This window comes from Pteropus vampyrus, unplaced genomic scaffold (genome assembly GCF_000151845.1).
Source record: "Pteropus vampyrus isolate Shadow unplaced genomic scaffold, Pvam_2.0 Scaffold70, whole genome shotgun sequence".
NCBI classification, from domain to species: Eukaryota; Metazoa; Chordata; class Mammalia; order Chiroptera; family Pteropodidae; genus Pteropus; species Pteropus vampyrus.
In genome coordinates, this window is record NW_011888851.1 from 6,894 (window position 1) to 30,251 (window position 23,358).

The following is a 23,358-nucleotide window of genomic DNA, read 5'->3' on the forward strand; positions in this document are numbered from 1 at the left end:
AAAGAAAAGTCTTGGCATCTAGTCCATTGTAATGTTCTTTTTTTCACAATGAGATATTTTTTTCAGGATTTATCTCTACAAATCATAATAAAAAAATTATGTCTCTCTTATTCATTGTGCAACCCTCAATATTTATCTCTATGCTTTACAAACAGTAAGTATTCAATACATATAAATAGAATGGGTGAATTAAAAATAAATGAAACACAAAAGACCCTAAATAGCCAAAGCAATCTTAAGAAAAAAGAACAAGGCCAGAGGTAGTACTCTGCCTGACTTCAAATTATACTACAAAGTGACAATAATCAAACCAGAATGGAACAGAATTGAGAGTCCAGAAGTAAACCCCATATATATTGGCAAATATTTTTTTTTAAAGGAGCCAAAAACATACAATAGAGAAAGGAAATCTTCTTTAATAAATGGTGCTGGGAAAACAGGAAAGCCACGTGTAAAAGAATGAAACTAAACTGTTGTCTATCATCACACACCAAGATTAACTTAAAATGGATCTAGGACCTGAATATAAGACCTGAAACAATAAATTGCATAGAAAATGTGGGTACTAAATTCATGGACTTTAGATTTAGAGACGATTTAAGAATTTGACCTCAAAGTCAAGGGAAGTAAAAGCAAAAATAAATAAATGAGACTATAGCAAACGAAAAAGCTTCTGCACAGCAAAGAAACCATCAACAAGGCAAAGAGGCAACCATTCAAATGGGAGAATATATTTGCAAACAATGCTTTTGGTAAGGGCCTAATATCCAAAATATAAAAATAACTCGTAAAAAAAAAATCCAATTAAAAAAATGAGCAGAGGACCTGAACAGATACTTTTCCCAAGAAGACATTTGAGTGGACAACAGACATGAAAAGATAATCAACTTCACTAACTATTAGAGAAATGCAAATCAAAACCACAATAAGATACCATCTCACACCTGTTAGAATGGCTATAGTCAAGAGGGCAAGTAATGTCAAGTGTTGGAGAAATTGTGGGCAAAAAGGAACCTTTATACCTGCTGGTGAGAATGTAAATTGGTACAACCACTATGGAAAACAGTATGGAGTTTCCTCAAAAAAATAAAAATAGAATTACGGCAATCCCTCTTCTGGGTATTTACCCAAAAAATCTGAAAACTTTTATCCACAAAAATATATTAACGCCAATGTTTCATAGCAGCATTATTCATGGTGGCCAGGACATGGAAGCAACCAAAGTGTCCTATGATAGCAGATTAGATAAAGAAGATGATATATATATCATCTATATATATTCTATCTATATATATATATCATCTCTCTCTATATATATCATCTATATATGTCATCTATATATCATCTGTGTGTGTGTGTGTGTATATATACATACACACATATATATATACACACACACACAATGGAATATTACTCAGCCATAAGAAAAGATGAAATACTGCCATTTGCTACAACATGGATAGATCTTGAGATAACCATGCTAAGCAAAATAAGTCAGACAGAAAAAGTTGACAACTATATGATGTCACTCATATGTGGGATATAAAATTTAAAGCAACAAACAAACCTGACAAACAGAATCGTGGACATGAACAGTGGATTAGTGGTTATCATAGGAAGCGGGATGTGGTAGACAAGAGTAAAAGAGGTCAAATATTTGGTGATGAAAGGAAATCTAACTTTGGGTGGTGAATACACAATGTAATATATATGACATACTATGGGATTGTACACTTGAAACTTATTTGATTGTATTAGTGTCACCCCAATAATGTTTAATAAAAAAATGAATGAAAATTGAAAAACGGATTCCTTTATATCAGATTGGTTGTTGCCATTTATCTCGTTTCAATCAAAGTATTGCTTAGTTATTTCTGGTTCATTGATATTTCCATTTGATTGAGTTCCAAATACTAAACATTTTGCAGGAATTGAAGAGTGGGAAATGAGAATTGGAAGACAGGAAAAGCAACTAGCTTTTGAGGAGTTGCAATAATGATATATATACTGCCAGTTCTGGCCACAGCAGAGTAATGGATATCTGGTTTATCTTCCTGCCATAGAAATCAACAAAATAAGATAAAATATATGAAATGATTTTTTTCAGGCTTTGGGGAAAACACAGCATATAACTATAATTCCTGAAAGAAGGACAACACATGAGCCTAGTTCCACATTCACCCTGGTTTTCTTGACTAAACTTCAAAAGAAAGACAGTACCTGATGTTAGCAAGGATATTGCTGGTGGTATTTTTAAAATGATACAATCACATAGGAAACCTGCAATTTCTTTTTATGTTAAGCATACACCTTACCCTATAATCCAGCACTTTTATTCCAGGTATTTTTACAAAAACAATGAAAATGTATGCCCAGGAAAATACTTATATCTAAATGTTCACAAGAGTTTTCACAGAAGAACGTATGAACAAATTATAGTATATTTCTACACTAGAATAATAAGAATGAAGAGATACAAACTGCTGATGTCTGTAATAACAAAAGTCAAATCCTCAAAACATTCTGTCAAACAATTGCAGACATCACAAAACAGTAGCCAATGTTTGATTCCATTTATATGAAGATCAATAATAGCAAAATTAACTGTTCGTAATGTCAGAGAAATTCACAGGGAGTGTGCCCCTGAAAAAAATGAGAAAATTTGGGAGTGTGAAGGAAATGATTTTTATCTTTATTGGGTTTTGAATTACACAAATTTAAACATTTGTTGAAACTCATCAATCTATATTTAGGGTGTATGCCCTTTACTGCATGTAAATTATAGCGCAATTAAAAAACAAGCCACGCAGGGACAAAATTTATATGTCGTACTACCATTAAGAGACCTTGAAATTGGAAAGCAAAGAAGCAAAAGAACATTCAACTTTGGAGAGAAGAGAGACGAATAACGTTCACATACATCTCTGAGATGGAGTCTAATTTAAGATTTTGTGAACAGATCCTGGAATGATTTAAAAAGATTAAGAAATATAGCTTTTCTGCCCACATTCCTGAGCACCACTCCAGCTGCATTGAGCTCCAGGCTCCTGCTGAGCCAGCACCACCGCTGTCTCCTTCCAATCGCAATCACGACCAAACACGGGAACTTCATCAGCTATGATGAAATGTTCCTCGACATCTACAAGACCTGGGAGATCTTGGACGGCTGTGCCTAGATTTGGAGAGGAAGATGTCAGCAGGACAGAGGTTAACATTGATAACTTGCTCATTTGTGCAAATGCCTCCGCTGAAAGCTGGGAAGGCAAAGATACCGAGGCACAATAATCACTGGTGTCTGTTTTGTCATGAACCATCACTTCGGAAACCATCAAGGGGGAAACTAGCCTCACAAAAGAAGCCTACAAGAACTACACCAAAGATTACATGAAGTCAATCAACTTGAAGACCAGAAATCAGAAAGAGTAAAGCCTTTTATGAGTGGGGCTACAGAACAAATCAAACACATCCTTGCTAATTAAAAAAAAAAAACAAAAACAAAAAACTACTAGTTCTTTATTGGTGAAAACATGAATCCAGATGGCAAGGTTGCTCTGCTGAACTACCGTGAGGATGGTGTGACCCCATATATAATTTTCTTTAAGGAAGATTTAGAAATGGAAAAATGTTAACAAATTTGGCCATTTGGATCTATCACTTGTCATCATCATAGCTGGCTGTTGCTTTTCATCCACACACCAGGAGTTGGACAAATGAGACTAATGTTATCTTGAACTCTTCATTTATTTTTACCTTGATTTATTTGGAGCAGAGGCATTGTTTTTAAGGAAAACTTGTGTAGTTTGTCTAGAAATAAAATGTATTTAAACTAAAAGAAAGGAATATAAATGTAAATTAGAAAACAAGGGAAATAAGAATGGGAGGACATAGGTGCAGAGAACAAACTGATGGTTGCCAGGTGGAAGCGGGGTTGGAAGAGATTAAGAAATACAAATTGGCAGTTATAAAATTGTCATGAGAATGTAAAGTATAGCATAGGAGATATAGTCAATAATATTTTAATAACTATGTATGGTGTCAAGGGGGTATTAGACTTATTTGGGGGGATCACTTTGTAAGTTATACAAATGTCAACTGTAATTGAAAGATTAAAAATAAATTAAAAATAAATAGGAGTATGAGCAGCTTACAATCAGATGCACAAGCTAACACTGAATGCCTGTTATACAGATACCTTGTGATAGATGCGTACCATATAGGAACAAATATAATGCACATTACCATAGTTTAGACAGTAATTATTATTTTTCTTTTACAGATAATTAAAGAGGCCCAGAGAATTAAAATCTAAGGCCACAAAGGTAGAAAGTTATAGGAATAGGATTTAAACCAGGGACTAGCCAAGTGGTGGCTTTTGAGGCTAAATTCAACATTTCAATTTGTCTGCTGAGCATGATAAAATAAAAAAAAAATTGAACTAATATTTGTATTTAAAGACAGTAACATTTCCATAAAAATCTGAATTTCTGGAAAATGCTAAAAAATTGGAAAATCTACCATCTTGTGTCTGTGTTTCCACATGGAGAAAAATCATCTGAAGCTCAGTAGCAAGCAGGTAGCCCCTTTAAAAGAGACTTAAATAGGACATGTTACCTGCCTGGTCCTTGTAGACATTTGAGTATATATTCCTGATTTATGACCATGTTCGTCTACTGTGTTCAGGTCCAGAGAAGACATAGAAAAAATGTGATGATATTATACAGTGAAAGGGGATAAAAAATCATGAGTAGAGAATCCATAACTCATTTGTGTTTATAAACGATTTGTGTTTATTAAAAGGCAATGATGGAAACTGATAATGTCAAAAGCAAGATATTATGTAACAGAAAAAGACAAAGAGAGACCTGTCTAAAAGGAAAGTCCTTTTTATAGTGACTAATACCCTTTGGATGTATTCCAACTTGTGGGGATGCTGTACTAATAATCGAGAAACTCACAGAAGACAACTTCTCAAAATAGCTTGACTGATGTTAGAGAATAACCTTTCTCTGGAATAAGAAGTGTGGTTAAATTCAAAGCAATTAGAACAATACAATTAAGAGTTGGAATGTGGAGGAAATTTGAAACACACTTAGAGTAGCTAGGTCTGTGTTTCCTTCTCTGTAAAATTAAAGGACAAGACCATGGGGTTGTTCCATACAACCCCTTTCAGCGCCAGCATTCTTTGGCTTAATGAATCAGGATAACATTAAAATGTAGCCTACTACCCCCAAGAGTGCCTGTCTGGAATTTTCATTCTACACATACTAGTGCCTTTACCTAGAGTACAAAGTAGGAAATGATCTCTTTCCCAGGCCATTCGGCTTGACTCTCCTTGGGCTACAATCTCACTTTCTTCCTGATTCTCCTCTCATATTTTCTAATCTTCCACCACAGCTAAAAGAATTCAATGCATGTAGAGCCCATTTAAGTTCTACACAATCTTTATAATAAGGAGGATTCTGAGATAAATAGCTTATTTATTTTTTTAATTATGTAATACACTTAAGCCTGGAAAGGGAGAAAAAACAAGGTTAACTGATGAATTAGAATCAATTTGAAAATAGAATCCAATCTGACTTTTGCTAAATGTACTTTTAGGTTAAAAGTATTAACCTCTCCATTATTTGCCATAATGTTTTCTATAACTTGTTAATACAAGATATTCTAGGACTTGTTCTTGGATCCGGTATTAATATTACAAAGATTAGCTGTTGCTTTAGAAATGAGAGCATTGTTTAATCCTATCCAAGCTCTACTTATTAAGTCACTTTACCCTTATTTAAACTCTCTACAGCTCTTTTTATCTATTTTTTTAGTCTACACAATGGGAATAATATCGTTCTGTGAACCCTACTTTGCAGTATACTATGTTATGTGAAATCAAATTAACCTGGCACAGTGCCTGTCATAGAGTAGGTTTTCAATAAATAAATTTCAGGTTTAATTTTTATATTACTATGAGGACTGTGGTATTAGTTACAGTGGCTGTTTCTGGACTCAGAATGCTGTATTGTTTATTTTAGCCCTCTGCCTCCAGCAACTTGCCCCCACCTACACTTTCTGTCTAAATCGGCTCACAAATTGGAAACATCAACATGTGCTTTTAGGACCACCATACTCCCACTTCTCTTTAATGGTAACTTATAAAATGTCAATTGCAATTTAAAATAACATTCAAGAGTCCTTTGAAGGAAAGCATTCTCTTGGACCATTTGACTAGGAATTTCTCCAAAAGAGATTTGCTTCCTGGATTTCATTGTTCACAGACTGAAGAATAAAAATATCCTTGTGAGAGGTAAGGGAGAAATAGCTACCCTAAAACCATCAGAGAGGATGCTTAGAGTTTCATTAGTTCATTAATTTATCCAATTAACAATATTTACTGAATTCTTACTTTAGAGAAGCATCATTTTGTGTTTTCTGAGGATAGAAGAAACAAGACAAAAAAAATGTTGCTTTTACTCGCAAAAGATAAAGAAATAAGTGGACAAATAAAGACTACAGAATTTGAATGGGTTAGCAGTAGGATGGGTTTTAAAATGTTGGTTCTACCAGTCAACTATTGCCACAAAAATACTGCACTATATACCACTCTAAAACTCAGTTACTTAAAGCAAATCATTTAATTTTTATATGTCTGTAAGTGAGGCAGGGTGAACCTGATTTAAACTCTGGAAGCTCTGCTTCACACTGCAGATTTGCGAGACAGCTAGTTCAGCCTTGATTCGTGTTTGTCCTTATTTTGGGACTATCCAGGAAAAAGTCTTATGGCAGTGGCAGAAGAGCAAGCAGGCAAGTCCCGTGCGGCAAACACATATCTCATCTTTGTTTCCCTTACGTCTGCTATCATCCCATTGGTTAAGGCAAGCCTCGTGGCCAAGGTCACTGTCAAAAGAGCGGAAGGTGTATTCCCACTCTTTGAGGCAGAGTAGGTGGAATATACAGTATTTTTCAGTGTTTATTGAAGATCTCTGAAGAAAAGGTTGACATGTTTGAGGAAAAAAAGCCCGAAGACCAGAATGCTTGAAATATAGAGACAGAAATGGAAAATGGCAGGATGTGACATCAGAGAGAGAAGCAGAGATTTACTCAAGATAATAAGGGCCACGGTCAGGAATTTGTTCTAAGTATGATAGGAAAAACTTGGATGATTTTAAACAGAGAGAAACAAGAATAGATTACATTTTAAAATAATTTCTCCAGCTGCTACATAGTAACTGTATCAAAATGGATCAAGACTGTTGGTAGGGACACTATGAAAGTAGTCTTGCTGCACGCAGCTCAGGGGAACAATGATGGCTTGGACCTGGGTAATGATAATGGAGTGAGAAAAAGTACTTAGATTTGGAATATATTTTAGTGGCAGATCTGCATGACAGAGCTTAGAAACTAGAAACTGTGGGTGAAGAGAAAAAAAAATCGGAAATGACTTCTAGTTTTTGGATTTATGCCACTCAAAGAATGATGGTTTTAATTACTGAAAAGGAGAACACTAAAAGAAGAGAATATTTTTGGAAAAGGAGAAATCAAAAGTTTTATTTTGGGCAATAAGTTTGCCTAATGATGATCCTTCAAGTAAACCTACTGAAGATGTGATTGGTTATATAGTTTGGTTAGCTGGAGATGCTAATTGGGAGGTAATTAGGGAATAGAAAAAGTTCAAAGCCTTGAGATTATAAGAATCTATAGGGAAAGGATGTAAGTTAACAAAAAAATAAGACCTAGGAGAGCTAATAATATAAATTATGATATTCTAAATTCAACATCAAATATCTTCTTAAGATAAAGAAAAAGTTTTTCACTGAATCTGCTCCTGGTAAGTAGTAGCTCAAATGTATTTGCTCTGTTTAGGTATTATAGGTGCTACAGAATTTTCTTAGATTTTGTAACATAAAAAAAAAAGGAAAATTTCTTTCTGAAAATTCATCTCATTTCTTACTCTATATAATTACAGTCTAATTTATAAAAAGAAACAGACATTTTTCTCTCTTTAATGCTTTTATTTTGGTCTTACACAAAAATGAGGCTTATAAAGACAATTACTTGAGCATTACACATAGTATACAGTAATCTTGTGGACATCTCATTTTTTTTTTTTTAGATACGAGAAATAAGATTATAAGTAAGATTAGCAGTAACTACAAAGTGGAGCATCTTTCCTTAGATATTGCAACTAGTTACCATGTAAATCCCAGGGAAAGCTTGTGTTATGATTGGAGTTTAAGTTGCAAAATATATTTTGATTACAGAAATCTATCATCATTTTTTTTTTCAAGTTAATTACCTATAAAGATGCACAAGCAGAGTCAGGAAGAACTAAAGGGAAATGATCAGGGAATTTACAGATATTATGGGCAAATCATGATTACACATAGATTGGGAAATTGGATATTTGGTATATATTTACCTAAGTCTCCAAGTTCTGGGTTATAGGCATTCTGTGAGGAAGAAAGTATATGTGGGTATGGGTGTGTGTGTGCATATAACTATCTGTATGTCTAGAAAATGGACTTTAATTGAACAGAAAAATCAATTGAGTTTACAAAGAGATTTACATCCTTGTTTGTTCAGATGAATCAGAGTTACAGTTCTAAACCAGAGACTCATTTAGATGAACAGAGTAAGCCCACAATTTATCTAGCATAAATTTGGAGGAAATGTCACCATTGGGGCTGATGGGAGTTCGGTGTCACCCTAATGGCAGCGGGGAGGAAGAGGGATAATGACAGCGCGGAAGTGTAGTTAGCGTTTTTCCTCAGTTCTTCCTCATTGAGGCAGTGAAGAATCACTGGTCAGTGAGATTTAGAAAAGATTTATTAAAAGTATATTTTAGAAAGACAAAGCATACTCCAAAGAAGCACATGGTCCCAGTGAAGAGCTGAAACAGAGCGCTATAACCACAATAACCAACACAAAGGGACCACAAAAAGGCCACAAAGGGGCAAAAAGGGCAAAAAGGAACCAGAAATAAGAATGTCTGTATTATATCTGGAACCACCTGATGGGTGGTTCCAAAGTCATGCCTAGATGAATGGAAGTGAGGTCATTTTGATTGATACTTGATTGCTATATAACTCTTTGTCTAGTGCTCATGTGCATACCTAGAATTCTACTACCATTGGAGTGTTGTTTGGGAGGTCTCTAGGCTGGGCCCCTATTCATTTTTCTTTCTATCACTCATGTCTGACTAGCTACCTAACAGAATCAAAAGTTTTATTTAGACAGTAAGTTTTTCTAATGAGTTTGCCTAGCACGCAGCTGACAAATTTACATGATTCCAGGGCGTTGTTCTTAAATAACTTCTTAAGGCTGACTTTCCCAGTCAGGGAGGAAAAGAATGACTAGAGAAAAGACTGAGAAAACTGACTTAGATAAAGGCTCACAACAAATATTAAGATTAATAATAAAAAAAAGAAATTTTAAATAATTGAAATCAAAGTAGAGATGTGGCTGAAAGAAATGTTACAAATGGAAACACGGAAAAACATGTTAAAATTTAAAATAATTATGATTTCAATTTAATTTAGTAAACACATTTTAAACACTTAAGGATTATAAATCTTGCAAGAGGTCATACAATAATGAGTGAGAGTCCTTTCCTTCTAGAAATTTAGTTGTAGAGGAGGAAAAATAGCTTTTCCTCTGCCTTTCTGGGTTCTTGGCTAAGATCCCTCTGTAACAAAAAGACAGATTAATAGGAGAAAATAAAATAGAAAGTTTAATACCATGTGTATCTCCTGTTTACATGAGAGATACCCAGGAAAACTGAGTAACTCTCCTAAATGGCTCAAGCCTCCACCTTAAGTACCATCTCTAGCTAAAGACAAAAGAAGATGTTGAGGGGATGGGGGAAGCCAGTTATAGAAGGTTACTAAGAAAAGGACAGTAAACAGGGATATGGTTATTAGGCAGATTTTAATCCCCCACTTCTCCATTGATAAGTGTTTCTAAAGATCTAGTCATTCTTCTCTTCCAAGTACAAAGAGGGACACCCTTAGGAATGGAGATTTCGTTATTGATGTAAATGTTTCTTTTAAAAAGATAATTTCTCTTTGGTTTTCAGAGGGTTTCCTGTGTTTGCTGTTTCTTAAAAATAACCAGCTCAAGATAATCAATATGACAAAGAGGCATATTTGGAGATGGCAAGTTGTTTTCCTTCACAGATTACCACAAGCGAATGAGCATTTAGCAGAAACTGGGAATAACAGAAGTAAATGAGACTACTTCAGAATTCAAACTTAGAAAGTTTACTTTTATTAGGCCATATAATACGATTTTTTAAAAAATGAGAGAGAACGTCAGAAAATAAAAGACGGGGAAGTCAAAGGGAAGACCGAGGACAGATTCCAGATAGTAGAAACACAATAGGTTCAGTGTTAGGTATTAAATTTTAAAAAGGTTGGAGAGCCCAGGTATCTGTTAATGGATTGTCACCACTGGGGTGATGTGAAATCCAATGTCGCCCCAGTGGCATGGGGGAGGAGAAGGAGGAGGACAGTGGCATTTTGCGTTGTCCTTTGTTTCTTCTCCGCCAAAGCAGCAAAGAATTACAGGTCATTGAGATTTAGAAAAAGTAAAATGTATTGAAAGTACATTTTAGAAGGAGATGAGCCACACTAAAGAAGGCTGTAGCCCTGTGGAAATCAGGAGATGAAGAGATAAGATAGTACGTCTCAAAGAGTGGAGCAGGTTTCCAGTAACAATACAGAGATGGGAAGATCTATTTATATTTGGGCCTTGATGGGAAGGCCTACATGATCCATCTGGGAGGTCGCCTTGATTGACAGTTGGCTGCTATATAATGTTTTGCCTATCACGCATGTGCTTATCCAGAATTCGGTCTGTTATAATTAGATTCATGAACTTCCAGGCATAGTCATGAGATTAAAATGATGGTATAATGGGGCAAAAGTTATAGGTAGTAGTTTCTGCATATGCATCTGTAGCTGGTTTAGCCAGCAGCTTGTATAGACTTTGTGCTCTAGGATTTGGGGTAATTCATGACCCTAAAAGGGAGGCGTTTCTGGGAGGTCCTTAAGGAAGGTCTTCAAGGAAAGTTTCTGTGGTTACAAAGCTGGGCCATGGCTCCTGTTGCTCACGCCTGACTACCTAACAGAGTGATGAAGCCTATGAAGGTAAAGGGAGAAATGTGGAACTAAAGAACCACTATTCATCAAGTAGGTTTTGAGCTCTGCCATCTCCAAATTGAAGAAATCACTGACCAATCCTTCTAATTGTCAATACTTTAGGTATCTCTGTTGATTATTTTAAGTCATTAACTATTAATTATCTTAATTAAGTCACAGTAGGAGCTCAGAAATCTATATACAGTAGAGATCTTGCAATCTACAATTACCCAGATAAATCTATTTTGATAGATAAATAAGTAAAACCTAGATTAGCTACTCCGTGGTGACCTCAGACTGGATGGCCAACACATGAAGATTTTTAAAAGATAATGTTCATACTCTTTATTAGTTATTTCAAGAACTAAGTAAAAGTTAGAAGGATTTTAGCCATAAAGACTTTAGAGTAAAAATAGTCCATGCATCATAGGAAAGTCCTAAAATCCTGCATTAAAGGCATCATTTGGGTACTTCTTAAAATACTTTTTAAAGGCAAGTATTCACATCTAATCTACCCTCTTAAAACAAATTGTTTAATGTTTTTTCCTCTATAGCTTGAAGGCATTGGGTCTAAAACGAAAAGAAATAACAGATTTTTAAAAATACTAATTAGAGAACAGATAAGATTTGTATGTATTATAATTTTACCACAAATAATTACACATCTTTTTCCTCAAAGGAAAATAGAGCATAGAATGTATTTGATTTTGAATCATTTGCGATTTCCCCCAGTTTTTTCAGATTTATCACATATTTAAAACAATACTTACATTGACAGCTAATATCCAAGTGATTTCTTTAAACAAAATTCATTTTCTTCTTTATTCTACTTTTTTATGATTAATTAGGAAAAAATTTTGTCAACAATTCTTTGAGCTTCATAATAAATAACTTGAAAAAATAGGAATCACACTTCCTTTTCATTATTAGGCTATCACACATTTAAAAAGATTAACTATATTTGCAATTCAAAAACAGACAAAACAAATTTAAATATCATGCAAAGAATATATAATTTCTTTAAAAGTAGCTTTAAAAGGATTCTCTTACAAAGGTGCTCTGAATTCTAATGTGATCGATCAGTTAAGTGAAAATAAAGCCTTTTAAACTTCTATTGTGCCCCCTAGTGGCAGGAAAGCAAAATTTAGATGCATGTATTTCACATTTCTTTGACAGTTAATTTATCCTTTATACAAAACGTTCCTCAAATGATTCAAGTTCAATATTTTTTATGTTAGTTTATAAAACAAACTAAAAGTAATAAAACATCATCTATTATTAAATTCCTGAACATTAAATTATATAAATGACTCTTTGCTAATTTAAATAATTATCACATATTTTAAATTAATCCCTTTCCTTAAATTTAGGGCAAAATGGAGAAGTTCATCTCATAGATTATATGCCATATAAATTAACTCTCTATAGAACTCAATCCAAATCTTTTCTTGATTGTTACTATATGATTGATATTCTTTAAGAAATGTACAAATCTAGACAATTTTATCTTTAAACAGTCACATTCCTGAAAGCATACCCCTTTCAGATCACTCTATTTATCCTGAAATAGCTAATGAAAGGAAAAAGCTTCACTCCATAAGGCGTTTTAAGCAATTTTCTTTTGAGAATTTACAGAGGGAATGAGCATCATTTTAAGTTACAAAATACTTAAAGACACTGTCTTAGAAATGTGACTTCGGTGAATGATAGTTGTTTAGAATTGCCTCATTTTTGTGATTATAACAGGGAAAGAAATATAATTAAATAGTGATAACCAGTGAGAAGAGGATTGTACAATAAATATATCCTATTTATTGTACAATCAATATCAACAAGAATGACAGAAAAAGAGGAAAGTATCAGAAAACAGCAATCAGTGATACAGTGATACATTTTCCTCCTGCTAACAGATAAATAATTTATAGTTGAACTTTATAAACATAAAATTGTTTTCCTAAGAAATATAATCAAAAGTAAGCATATGTATATCATTCCCCGAGTTACTTAAAATAAAAGCCTTTTAATTTTTTAGAAAATAATGCCCTATGACTTAGTGCTTGCTAGTATTTTTAATTGACTTTTTCTCTTTATATAATTTATTTTGCTTAACTCCAATATTATAACTGATTATCTGATTATCTTTCACTTCCTTCTTTAAGCATATATTATCTAAAACCTATATTACTCTCGAAACCACAACATATTTACTCAAAAGTGCATTATCAGAAAAGAATCCTAACTCTTTAAGAACTTCCAAACCTAAAGAATCACTGATTTCATACATTCATCCTGAAGATGTTGCTTACATTGGAAATAATAGATCTCATTCTTTACAAAATCAGAATGACAACTTAGAGCCAGTGAATGAGAGGAAATAGAGAACGGTACTGGAAGTTCTTGTCCTGGATGCTCTCTCTATGGAATTGCTTTTGAATTACTCCTTCTGTGAGTCAGAAGTCTGGAGTAGCAGCGACAATTAGAGAGGATGTCACTTTCAGTCGTGCTTCAGAAGTGTAAGAGGAGAGAGAGGGACAAAGGAAAAGGGGAGGAGAAAGTGGGGAAAGGTGGGGTGGGATGGGGATGAAGGGAAGGCACATCCTGAAAAGATAATCCCTGTAGTCTCATGACATCATCCTCCTGCCTATATATATATATATAGGGAATGGCCAAAGCATCTCTCACAGTTCAGTCACTTTCCAAGTCAGCTGAAGGCAAGAGGAAGCACTAGAGAGAGCCCTTACTTCAGCGGGTCTCTGAGGTTTATAGACTTGGCTTGCTAGAAATCTCAAGGAGATGATGGCAGGAATGAAAATCCAGCTGGCATGCATGATACTCCTGGCTTTCAGCTCCTGGAGTCTGTGCTCAGGTAAGCTCAGCTGCATTTCACAACTCCTTGAAGTGATTTCTTTTTCCCCTTTTTTGCAGTTTGTTGCTTCTTATGTTAATGTACCCAAGGAGAAGAGTTTCTCCCTTATTCTGGATTTCTTTTTTGTTTTTTTGTTTTTTTTGTGATAGAAGCTGAATATTTTCTTTCTCTGTCTTTATGATTATAAGACCTGAACACTTTCTTTTCTGTTTTTAAATCTGCAAGGCAATAAAAGGGATTTCAATGAAATACTTTATGCCCTTCTTTTGAATGTAATTACCAGAAGGGGAAAAGAAAAAGCAAACAAAAAACCTGAAACTAAATGAGGCTGGTTACTATTTAATAATAAGTACAGAGATGGTGCTTTGTCAAAGTGCAAACTCGTAATTAAAGCCCATTTCATTCAAAATGCTCTATCTCGTTCTCAGTCATTCTCTTAGAAGGCAGTGGCTTCTCCAACTTCCAAATTATTTTTCTTAACTCTGACTCTGTGTGGTAAGATAACAATATGAAAATCGATGATTAATGAATAAATGAATAAAGTATTATTTGTAGAAAATTATTCCAAGTCCTTTTGGTGAATACATTTTATAGTTTTTCTATGTGACAAATAGACATCCTATTAATTTAATTATTTTATTTTTTTACATGTTGTTTAAGCAGATACAAAATGTATTTGGCAAATTGGTGTACCTATATTAAGGAAAATTATTTACCTGCAGGATGTTTTGCATATAATATAATTACTAAATATCTATCAATAATTCATCTTGAAAATAAGATTTAAATTTAGAAGAGTGACATGAAATATAATGATTACAGTATACTTCACTAATGTTAAAAAAACTACATCAAAGTTAAAAGAAAAACAAGAAATAAATGTAGGAAAAATTATTTAACCTGTTTTATACATTTTTATCTTATAAAAATGACAATGAAATGTTTAATTCAAACTCCTGCTATGATTTCATTTAAATTATAAAATTAAATCTATCAAAAAATATAAATGTCATTTAGAAAAAATTTTAATTTCTTTTGATCTTCAAAAAAATACTTGGAACTTCTAACTGTAATTTTTTATGAGATAAATATTAATTTTTTTACAGTTATGATTTTATCTAATAGTTACATGAGGTTAGAAGTATACTTAGAGCACATGAGAAAAACTAGGTTATTGATGAAATATTTTGTTTATTAAATCTTGAAACTTCTTGCTGTAATTAGCCAAATTTTATGGGAATTTTGGTATACATTTTTTTATAAATGGCTAAAGGAATTAATCACTCCTTTTGAAAAACAGATTTGGCCCCTAAAAATAGGAGGAAAAAAAAGATCTCTGGTGTAATTTAGTTCTTAATTTAGTTTCTCCAAGTGTGCCAAACTTCTTAATAATAGTGTAGAGTGCAAGGAAGATAGAATAATTTTAACTTCTGCTTTATGACTTATAGATCAGTGAGTTTGATTTAAGTCATCTTATTACAGTGTCTTATAACTTTATTTTTATTACCTTATAATAGTTCCTAATTTTTCTTCTCTGTAGAGTATTCATTAGTGGAAACTGGAAAGGATATTTAAAAAATATCAGAAATCCATTTTTAACTCTGTTGTACATGTATTGATGGATAGCTTCCCTTCTGCTTAAACAATTTCCTTAATAGACTGTGATAAGATTGCTAAGTATACATAATTCTAAATTCTTGTTTAAATTAAAAAAAAAATCTTTCAAAATGTGTTTTGTAAAATAGCATCTCAAGTTAAATTTGAATGTCTTTCTTGTTTTAAAATTATCAGTAAGCAATGCTTTTTAGTATTTTTGTTGTTGTCTTAAAAAGTCTTTTATGCACACCTTTTCATTATGTTGTGTTTTTAAATATTAATATGCATGTAGTCTATATATGTAAATTATTGCTGGTGAAATTAACCAGCATATTTGATGACATTTCTATTATAAGATATAATCTTTTTTTTTTTTTAATTCTGAGATTTAGAGATTAAACAACTCTAATCATCAATAGCCCTCTTGGCATACAATCAGGTGTTTATTTTCTTAGAAGAGCTTCTGTTATCCTAGCTGTCTGTTAGCCTAAAACAAACAAACAAACAAAAAATATATACATACACTTTTTTCTGATTAATATTTTAAGTTGAATAAAAACAGAAGAAAGACAATAAACCTCTAAGACTAATTTTTTGAGATTAATCTAAAATCTATAGGTTACAATATAATTATATGATATGTGATTATATATTAAACATGTGGTTTTAATTTTACTCAGATTCAGAAGAGGAAATGAAAGCACTGGAAGCAGATTTATTGACCAATATGCATACATCAAAGGTAACTTTCTTTTCTTTAACCAAGGATTGAAAAACACTCGAAGATTGAACTCTCATTATAAACATGATGTCCTATTCCTATAGTAATAACTTCCCATCGAGACAGAAAAGTTCATTGGGAGGCACTTCCTTTCTCTGAAACTTTTCTTTGAGTTCAAAGGAGTTAAGGGTGTTGATGTGACAGGAAAAGAAATTATAGTGACTCTTAATCAATATATTGTAACTTTAATTAAATAGTCACATATTATTTATGTGGACATGTACATGTATTTAAAAGAATCCCATTTCCATTCCTGTCACATTGTGTATGATGAAAGGTATATTGACCTCAAGTTAAATACATATATGAAAAATAAGTGATATTTTTGCTTTTTTAATTATAGTGAAGAAAGTAAAATGAAATTCTTAAATTAAAAATGAAAGTTCATGACAATTCATGAATAAATGTAGTAGACTAGCAAACAGAAGCTTTGAGATCTAATCCAGCAGCTGTAACTTAAGAACTTTTGCTCTTAAGCAAGCAGGCAATTGACATTGTTTGCCTTCATTTCCTTATTTTTAAATTCTCGGGTTGGAGTTCATAATCTCTTAGATATTTACATTAAATCCATGCTTAGATTTAAATTCTTCCTATAACAGAAGTATTATCTGTCCTTGCTCATTGTTTTTATTGAATCAAGTAAAACTTGATATATCGAACCTTATTATTCCTCTCTTTGGGTTTTGAAAGCAAGGTTCTTAGATCCCAACCTGTACCTAAGGGCAAAAAATTAAATTAGGATATACTTGATTACCATGCTACCACACAATATTGATTTACCCCGAATGAATCAATCAGTGTGCATCTAAATGTAGAGTTAGAGAATAGGGTTCCCAATCAAAAGATATTTCTCAAAGAAAAAAACAAGTTTTGAGATGAGGCAGTCACCTGGTGCAATCACTGTTCCAACACTGGGAGACTGAAGCTGAAGACTCAACAGATGTTATGGTAAGAAAGTAAGTTCTCCAAACTCCTGGCTAATTTCTGTAGCAATGCTCCTAATCAAGTCTCATCGTGTCAGGTTTCTCTTTCCTAATTGTTTAAGGTACAACTATCTTCACTATATAAGTAGAATTATGTTTGCTAGTATTCTGGTATAGCTTTATTAAGAAACAAAATCTTGTACTGTATGTTTTCTTCAGAGTCTCAAAAAAAAAAAACTGCTGGAATGTTGTAATTTTCTGTGATCAGACTCAATGCCTTGTATATGATAAGTGTTTAATAAATATTAATGAACTAACTAATTTATGAACTAATGGAAATCCAGGATTCATTACTAACCCTCACCTTTGGTGGTGAGTATTAGTCATATCGATTAGGTCCATTTAATGAAGAAAACAGAAATTTGACCAGGATCTTATTCAGTATTAGGAAGTTAAATCAAATAATGGTAAGTAGGCTATCTCTGTGTCCCAGTATGTTATCAATCCTTGAGAATGTTCCTTGTGCACTAGAGAAGAATGTATAAGCAGCTGTTTTGGGATGGAAGACTCTGTAAATGTCAATAATATCCAATTGGTCTAATGTGTCATTTAAGGTTGTTGTTTCCTTATTGATTTTCTGTTTGGATGATCCCTCCATATTCAACATTGGGGTATTTAGGTCCCCTACTATGATAGTGTTTTGGTCTGTTTCTCCCTTTAGTTCTGTTAGTAATTGCTTTATATATTTTGGGATTCCCTGAAGATGGTATGGAGGAGAAGAAAAGAGAAGTTAGATAGGATGAAAGGAGTCAAATATGTGGTGACAGAAAGAAATTTATAAGCAGTGAACAAACAATGCAATATATATATATGCTTTCCTGTTGAATTGTATACCTGAAACTTACTGGATTTTGTTAACCAATGTCACCATAATAAAAAGAAATAAAATAATAATAAAATAAAATAAAATAAAAATAATAGTAAATAGGAACCACAGATATTCTTATTGTCTTCATCTTAAAAAACAATGAGATAATATTTTAAATTTCTTATCTACAGGCTTAGGCCTATTCTAAACATTTGTATAAAATAATTTCATAAGTAAGATTGCTTATTGTTAAAGAAAAGTTATTTGTAATGCTTGTTAAAGGTAGTAAGGAAAACTTTAATCAACAGGAGCTATCGCAATGGGGGTTTTTCAGAAATTGGATTTAACTCCAAATATAACAAGGACAAGTGTGGAGCAAGGTGAGGGTCAATGGATGGGAAATTCCTAAGAGGAAACATTAAGGATAGGAAGATTTTTTAGATGACTCAATAGGATTCTCATGTTGAGAGTGGAAATTTGATCAAATATCAGATATATCTAAAGTGATCAAATACCAAGAGGGAGGCATTTTTGCTACACCGACTCAGCTGGCTTTTTGTTAAAACTGGAGTAAGTGGACCAAAGACAGAACCCAAGGTCTAGACATAGTCAAGAAGAAGGCTCAGAGGAGCCTGACTCAGATTTGGGCAAGGAGAAAGTCTGTCATTCCCCTGAGTGAAATAATTTAAAATTTATTCAAAATTTCTCAAATATATGAGCACTTAGACATCCTTTGGTCAAGAGTGCTTTCTCTGCTATGCTTCCTAGGTAAGACTGAGATTAATATGTGACATTACATAGTAGTGTTGAGTGATATAGTGCCTATTTTACATGGCAGAAGGCAACAAGGTAATTAACTTAGTTTTCTCATCCAAAAAATAATCAGACAATACTAGGCTTGTCAGATACTTTATGAATAAAGCCTTCTGTGGTCAAATTAGTTTGGGAAACATCAGATACTATACTGGCACCAATGAAAAGTTAAAATGTGGATTTGCAAGTAAAAAGTTCTGAGAATACTTACTTAAATTTAAGAAGCCTTTAAATTTTTTTTAAACTCAAGTTTTTTAATTTATTTGATAGCGGAACTCCTCTTTTAAAACCAGTAAGTACAGAACTAGTATTCTTAGGAACACACTGGAAAATACTCAATTAGAAAGCTCTCTAAAGAGCTTTTCAAATGTATTATAGTATCTCATTAATCGGCAGGATGTACGATATTGCTGCCATACAATGAAGCATGTTTCCTCTAAGTTTTCATAATAAAAAAATTGAAACAATGGCTGAATAATCATATCCAAGGGACCTAGTCGATAGGATCTTCAGACTGTTGAAAACATTTCAGTGACTATGTTCATACTCACAGCTTTGCCTATCCTTTGGATAAAATTTAAATCAAAGGGAATGTATATTTTACAATTTTAACACATATTGCCAAAACACCCTTTAAGAAATTACACTGATCTACATCCAGAGCAATGAACATTTAGGAAGGTGTGTGAGTCTCATGTCCCCAAGAGTACACCAATGAGAGTACTTGTATTTTTAAAAGTCTTCCAATCTAATGGTAGCCAAGCTGAACATCATTCTACATGTTTCTTTTACATAATTCTCCTTTGATGAGAGATTCCGTGACTTTTCTGCTCTTATTACTTATTTTTTATTCATAAATATAAGATTAAAATGCAATATTTATTTATTTATTTTTATATTTCAGATCAGTAAGGCAAGGGTTCCATCTTGGAAAATGACCCTGCTAAATATTTGCAGTCTGATAAATAACCTCAACAGCCAAGCTGAGGAAACAGAGGAGTTTCGTGAAGAGGACCTTATTACAAGAAGGAAATTCCCCACTGCTTTAGATGGCTTTAGCTTGGAAGCAATGTTGACAGTATACCAGATCCGAAATATCTGTCACAGCAGGGCCTTTCAACACTGGGAGGTAAAACAAAAAGAAAATATGAGTATAATTATGGTTAGCTCTCATTTGTACTGAATTTTTTAGCCTGATCATTATCATAATAGGAAGACTTACAATATTAAAGAAGAAGAAGCCATGTGTTGAGGTTAACATTCCTTCAGATCTTCAAAGTGTCCTTCAAATATTTGGAGTTTAGCAAAATATTTTTTCTTCAATCTTAAAAGGGGGATATATCTTAAGAGGCAGATTTGATCCACATGCTTTTATTATGCTTAAATAGATGGCATGCTTAGGCAATTTTTGGTGGTAGTGGTAGTAGCATGCCTAAGAAATTTAGAGAATTCAAATGTCTTCTTAAAAAAACAGTTATGTGTGTTTATAAACAAACACAAAACACTAAAGGTTCCATTTGTATTTGAAATAGTAGGCAAATAAAACCAGAATAATAGGAATCTTTCTCTCTCTCTCTCTCTCTCTCTCTCTCTCTCTCTCTCTCTCTCTCTATATATATATATATATATATATATATATAGCCACAAGATTTAAAAAGCCGATGGCTGGCTATATATATATATATACCCCATACATATATGCATATATTTTATTTCTATTTCAATTGAATGCATGGATTTCAGGCATCCTTAGCAGCTAAACCAGAGCCATCACAGCCAAGACATCCTAGTTCCATTATACTGAACAATAATGAAGTACTGGATGAATCTGTTGTATTAAATACTACGCTGATGACTCGCCACCTTTTGTTTGGGAACGTTTATTCCTTTGGAAGAGTGAAATATGCTTTAAAGAAAAAAATGAAAAAAAAGTTTTTAAATTCTGAGAAGGGAAACAACTTTTTCAGATAATCTCTAAGAGAAATTTGCCTAATATTTTATATTCTGGACTTACATCAACATTAAAAATCTGAAGGTACCATCTCTTCTAAATAACAATTCCTATAACTGACTATCACAGATACCTTATGGAAAAGAACAAATGCAAAACAACTTCTAGAGTTTATTCTAACATAAACAAAAGATGTTTTCTAGATGAAAAATCAAAAAGTTAGTTTTAATTTTATTTGATTGGCTATTCATCCCTTAATTCCAATTTCAGCTAAAGGATTTAGTCTTTAAAATGTTATTTAAGTCATAAACACTTGAAAAATACTAACTTTAACATAGGGAAATGTCAATTACATTCTATTTATTCAGAAGAAAAACTCTCAATAAAGTATTACACAACTAAATCAGTTGCACTTAAGACTTTGCTGTTTTAAATATTACTGAATGATTTAAAATAAAAATATTATTCAGAGCATAGTACGAGTAATTACAGACTGCACACAGAAAGAAACAAAAGATTAAGAAGCTAGATTGTCTGATATTAGCTTTTTTTTCTCCTCTGAAATTGAATAGCTGTGGGTTGAAATAAAATAATAGTTTGTGACATGATTCAATGCATACGAATTATAATTAAAAAGTCTTCTATCAGTATTAGTTACAGTTGCCCCAATGTTTAGAAGACTATCACAAATAAGAATACTATTCTTATCTTAAGCATTTATTTGTTTTAAATTTCATGTAAATTATGTATAAAACTGAAGAAAGAGTTTTATGCTAGCTGAAATTATTAAATAAGAATGGTATTATCAGAAAAAGTGTTTGGTACTACTTTTAGAATGGGGCATACTCCATGGGATATTAGACAAGATTCTACCTGGAGATTAGCTCCCTTGAGTTATTGAATCTGAACTTGCTTTTAATTATTAAACACTACAATCTAAAGAGATCTTTACCATTAAAACAGAGCTTTCACATATGTTTATTCTATGACTGAGTAAATTAGTCAGGCAACCCCTCTGTGAATGAGAATGGATCTCTGGAATGGCTTTCAAGTCAAGTCAGTAAATAACTTAATTTAGTATAAAATCCTGTTTACCTTCGAGGACAAACTTGGTTTACTAGATTCAAATCTTTTTACTTGTTGTGATTTATATTTCTACAACATTTCAGTCTAGCATAAATCAAAGCCTGAAAAATACTCAGTTCTATTAAGTGTGCTGCTTCAATTAGAGGCGTTAGTTTACAGTCTTGACATATGAAGAAAAAAATTTAAAAGGCTAGACTGATGAACTAGGAAGAACACTGAAAAGAGAATCAGAAAAACCATGTTCTCATCCTTTCTCAGCCACTTGATAGCCATCTGTCCTAGGACAAAACAGTTAATTGCTTTGAACTTCATATATTTCATTCACGTGTCTTACTGTCTAAATAGCAAATGAGATAAAATGTAGAAAAATACTCTGGAATGGAAGACTTTATGCATGCAAATTTCATTCATATTCTGTCTATCTTGCAGTTAATTCAGGAAGATGTTCTTGAAAATGGAAATGACAAAAATGAAAAGGAAGAAGTTATAAAGAGAAAAATTCCTTACATTCTGAAACGACAGCTATATGAGAATAAACCCAGAAGACCTTACATACTCAAAAGAGGTTCTTACTACTACTGAGAGAATATTTGTTTACATGTGATTGTGACTTATCATTCTTTAATTAAATATCAAATTATATTTGTGTGGAAATGTGACAAAACAGAATTATTTTGTCTCTGCTACATTGTGGTTTATTGGATGTGATTTTTCTGCATTAATATAAATTGGGCTAAATGTTTTCAAATAAATCTAGATCTTGAGCATGATGTGTTGTGTATAATTGGAGTAGATATTTATGAGGTCACATATAGAATGTTTTGTAATTTTACAAGGAACTTAATGGGTTGTTTAAACAGTCAAAATATTTGACATTTTAAATTAAATTGTAAGAGACTATAACAGAGTCCTATGGCAAAATCTAGCCTGCATATCATTAACGCAACACTGTAACATTACTTCTTTTATTATTTGACTGGCATTTTTTAATTGGAAGAAATGCATGCTCTTTTCCAAGACTCATTCCTTAATCTCAGAATTATCTTAAAAGAATGATTAATGAACAAGTGATAATAATGCCTCTTAATGAATGATTTTTGACTGAATTTGTTTTTCTGTTAAATAAACTTAATAGCTAATAAAAAGACAAGCCATCAGAACCACGTTTCTCTGCAAATTTACTTCCATTAGAAGAGTTACCCTTTATTGACTTTTGTCCCCCTCACACTCTGTTTAGTAAATGATAACTTTAGTTTTAACTTCACTGAGGAATATGTGCAACTAATATTTTTCCCAATTGGGAGGAAACTTTTGAAGCAAAAAGAATACTTGAAATAATCCCTCAAAT

The 23,358-nt window shown here is 32.7% G+C and overlaps 1 protein-coding gene and 1 pseudogene across 1 annotated transcript; both read left to right on the forward strand.

The window, feature by feature from the left end:
* The first annotated feature begins 3,116 nt into the window (after window positions 1–3,116).
* Window positions 3,117–3,633, forward strand: LOC105293262 (annotated as a pseudogene).
* Window positions 3,634–13,808: 10,175 nt separating this feature from the next.
* NTS (neurotensin) lies at window positions 13,809–22,664 on the forward strand. The gene is made up of 4 exons (XM_011361736.2): window positions 13,809–13,992; window positions 16,269–16,330; window positions 19,878–20,102; window positions 22,440–22,664. The coding sequence occupies exons 1-4, from the start codon at window positions 13,920–13,922 to the stop codon at window positions 22,590–22,592; spliced, it is 513 nt and encodes a 170-aa protein (XP_011360038.1). The 5' UTR covers window positions 13,809–13,919; the 3' UTR covers window positions 22,593–22,664.
* Window positions 22,665–23,358: the final 694 nt, after the last annotated feature.

Coding starts and splice junctions, on each gene's coding strand:
- NTS (XM_011361736.2), top strand. CDS start 13,920: ATGATGGCAGGAATGAAAATCCAGCTGGCATGCATGATACTCCTGGCT. Junction 16,331..19,877: donor CCAATATGCATACATCAAAG/GTAACTTTCTTT, acceptor TTTATATTTCAG/ATCAGTAAGGCAAGGGTTCC. Junction 20,103..22,439: donor GGGCCTTTCAACACTGGGAG/GTAAAACAAAAA, acceptor TCTATCTTGCAG/TTAATTCAGGAAGATGTTCT.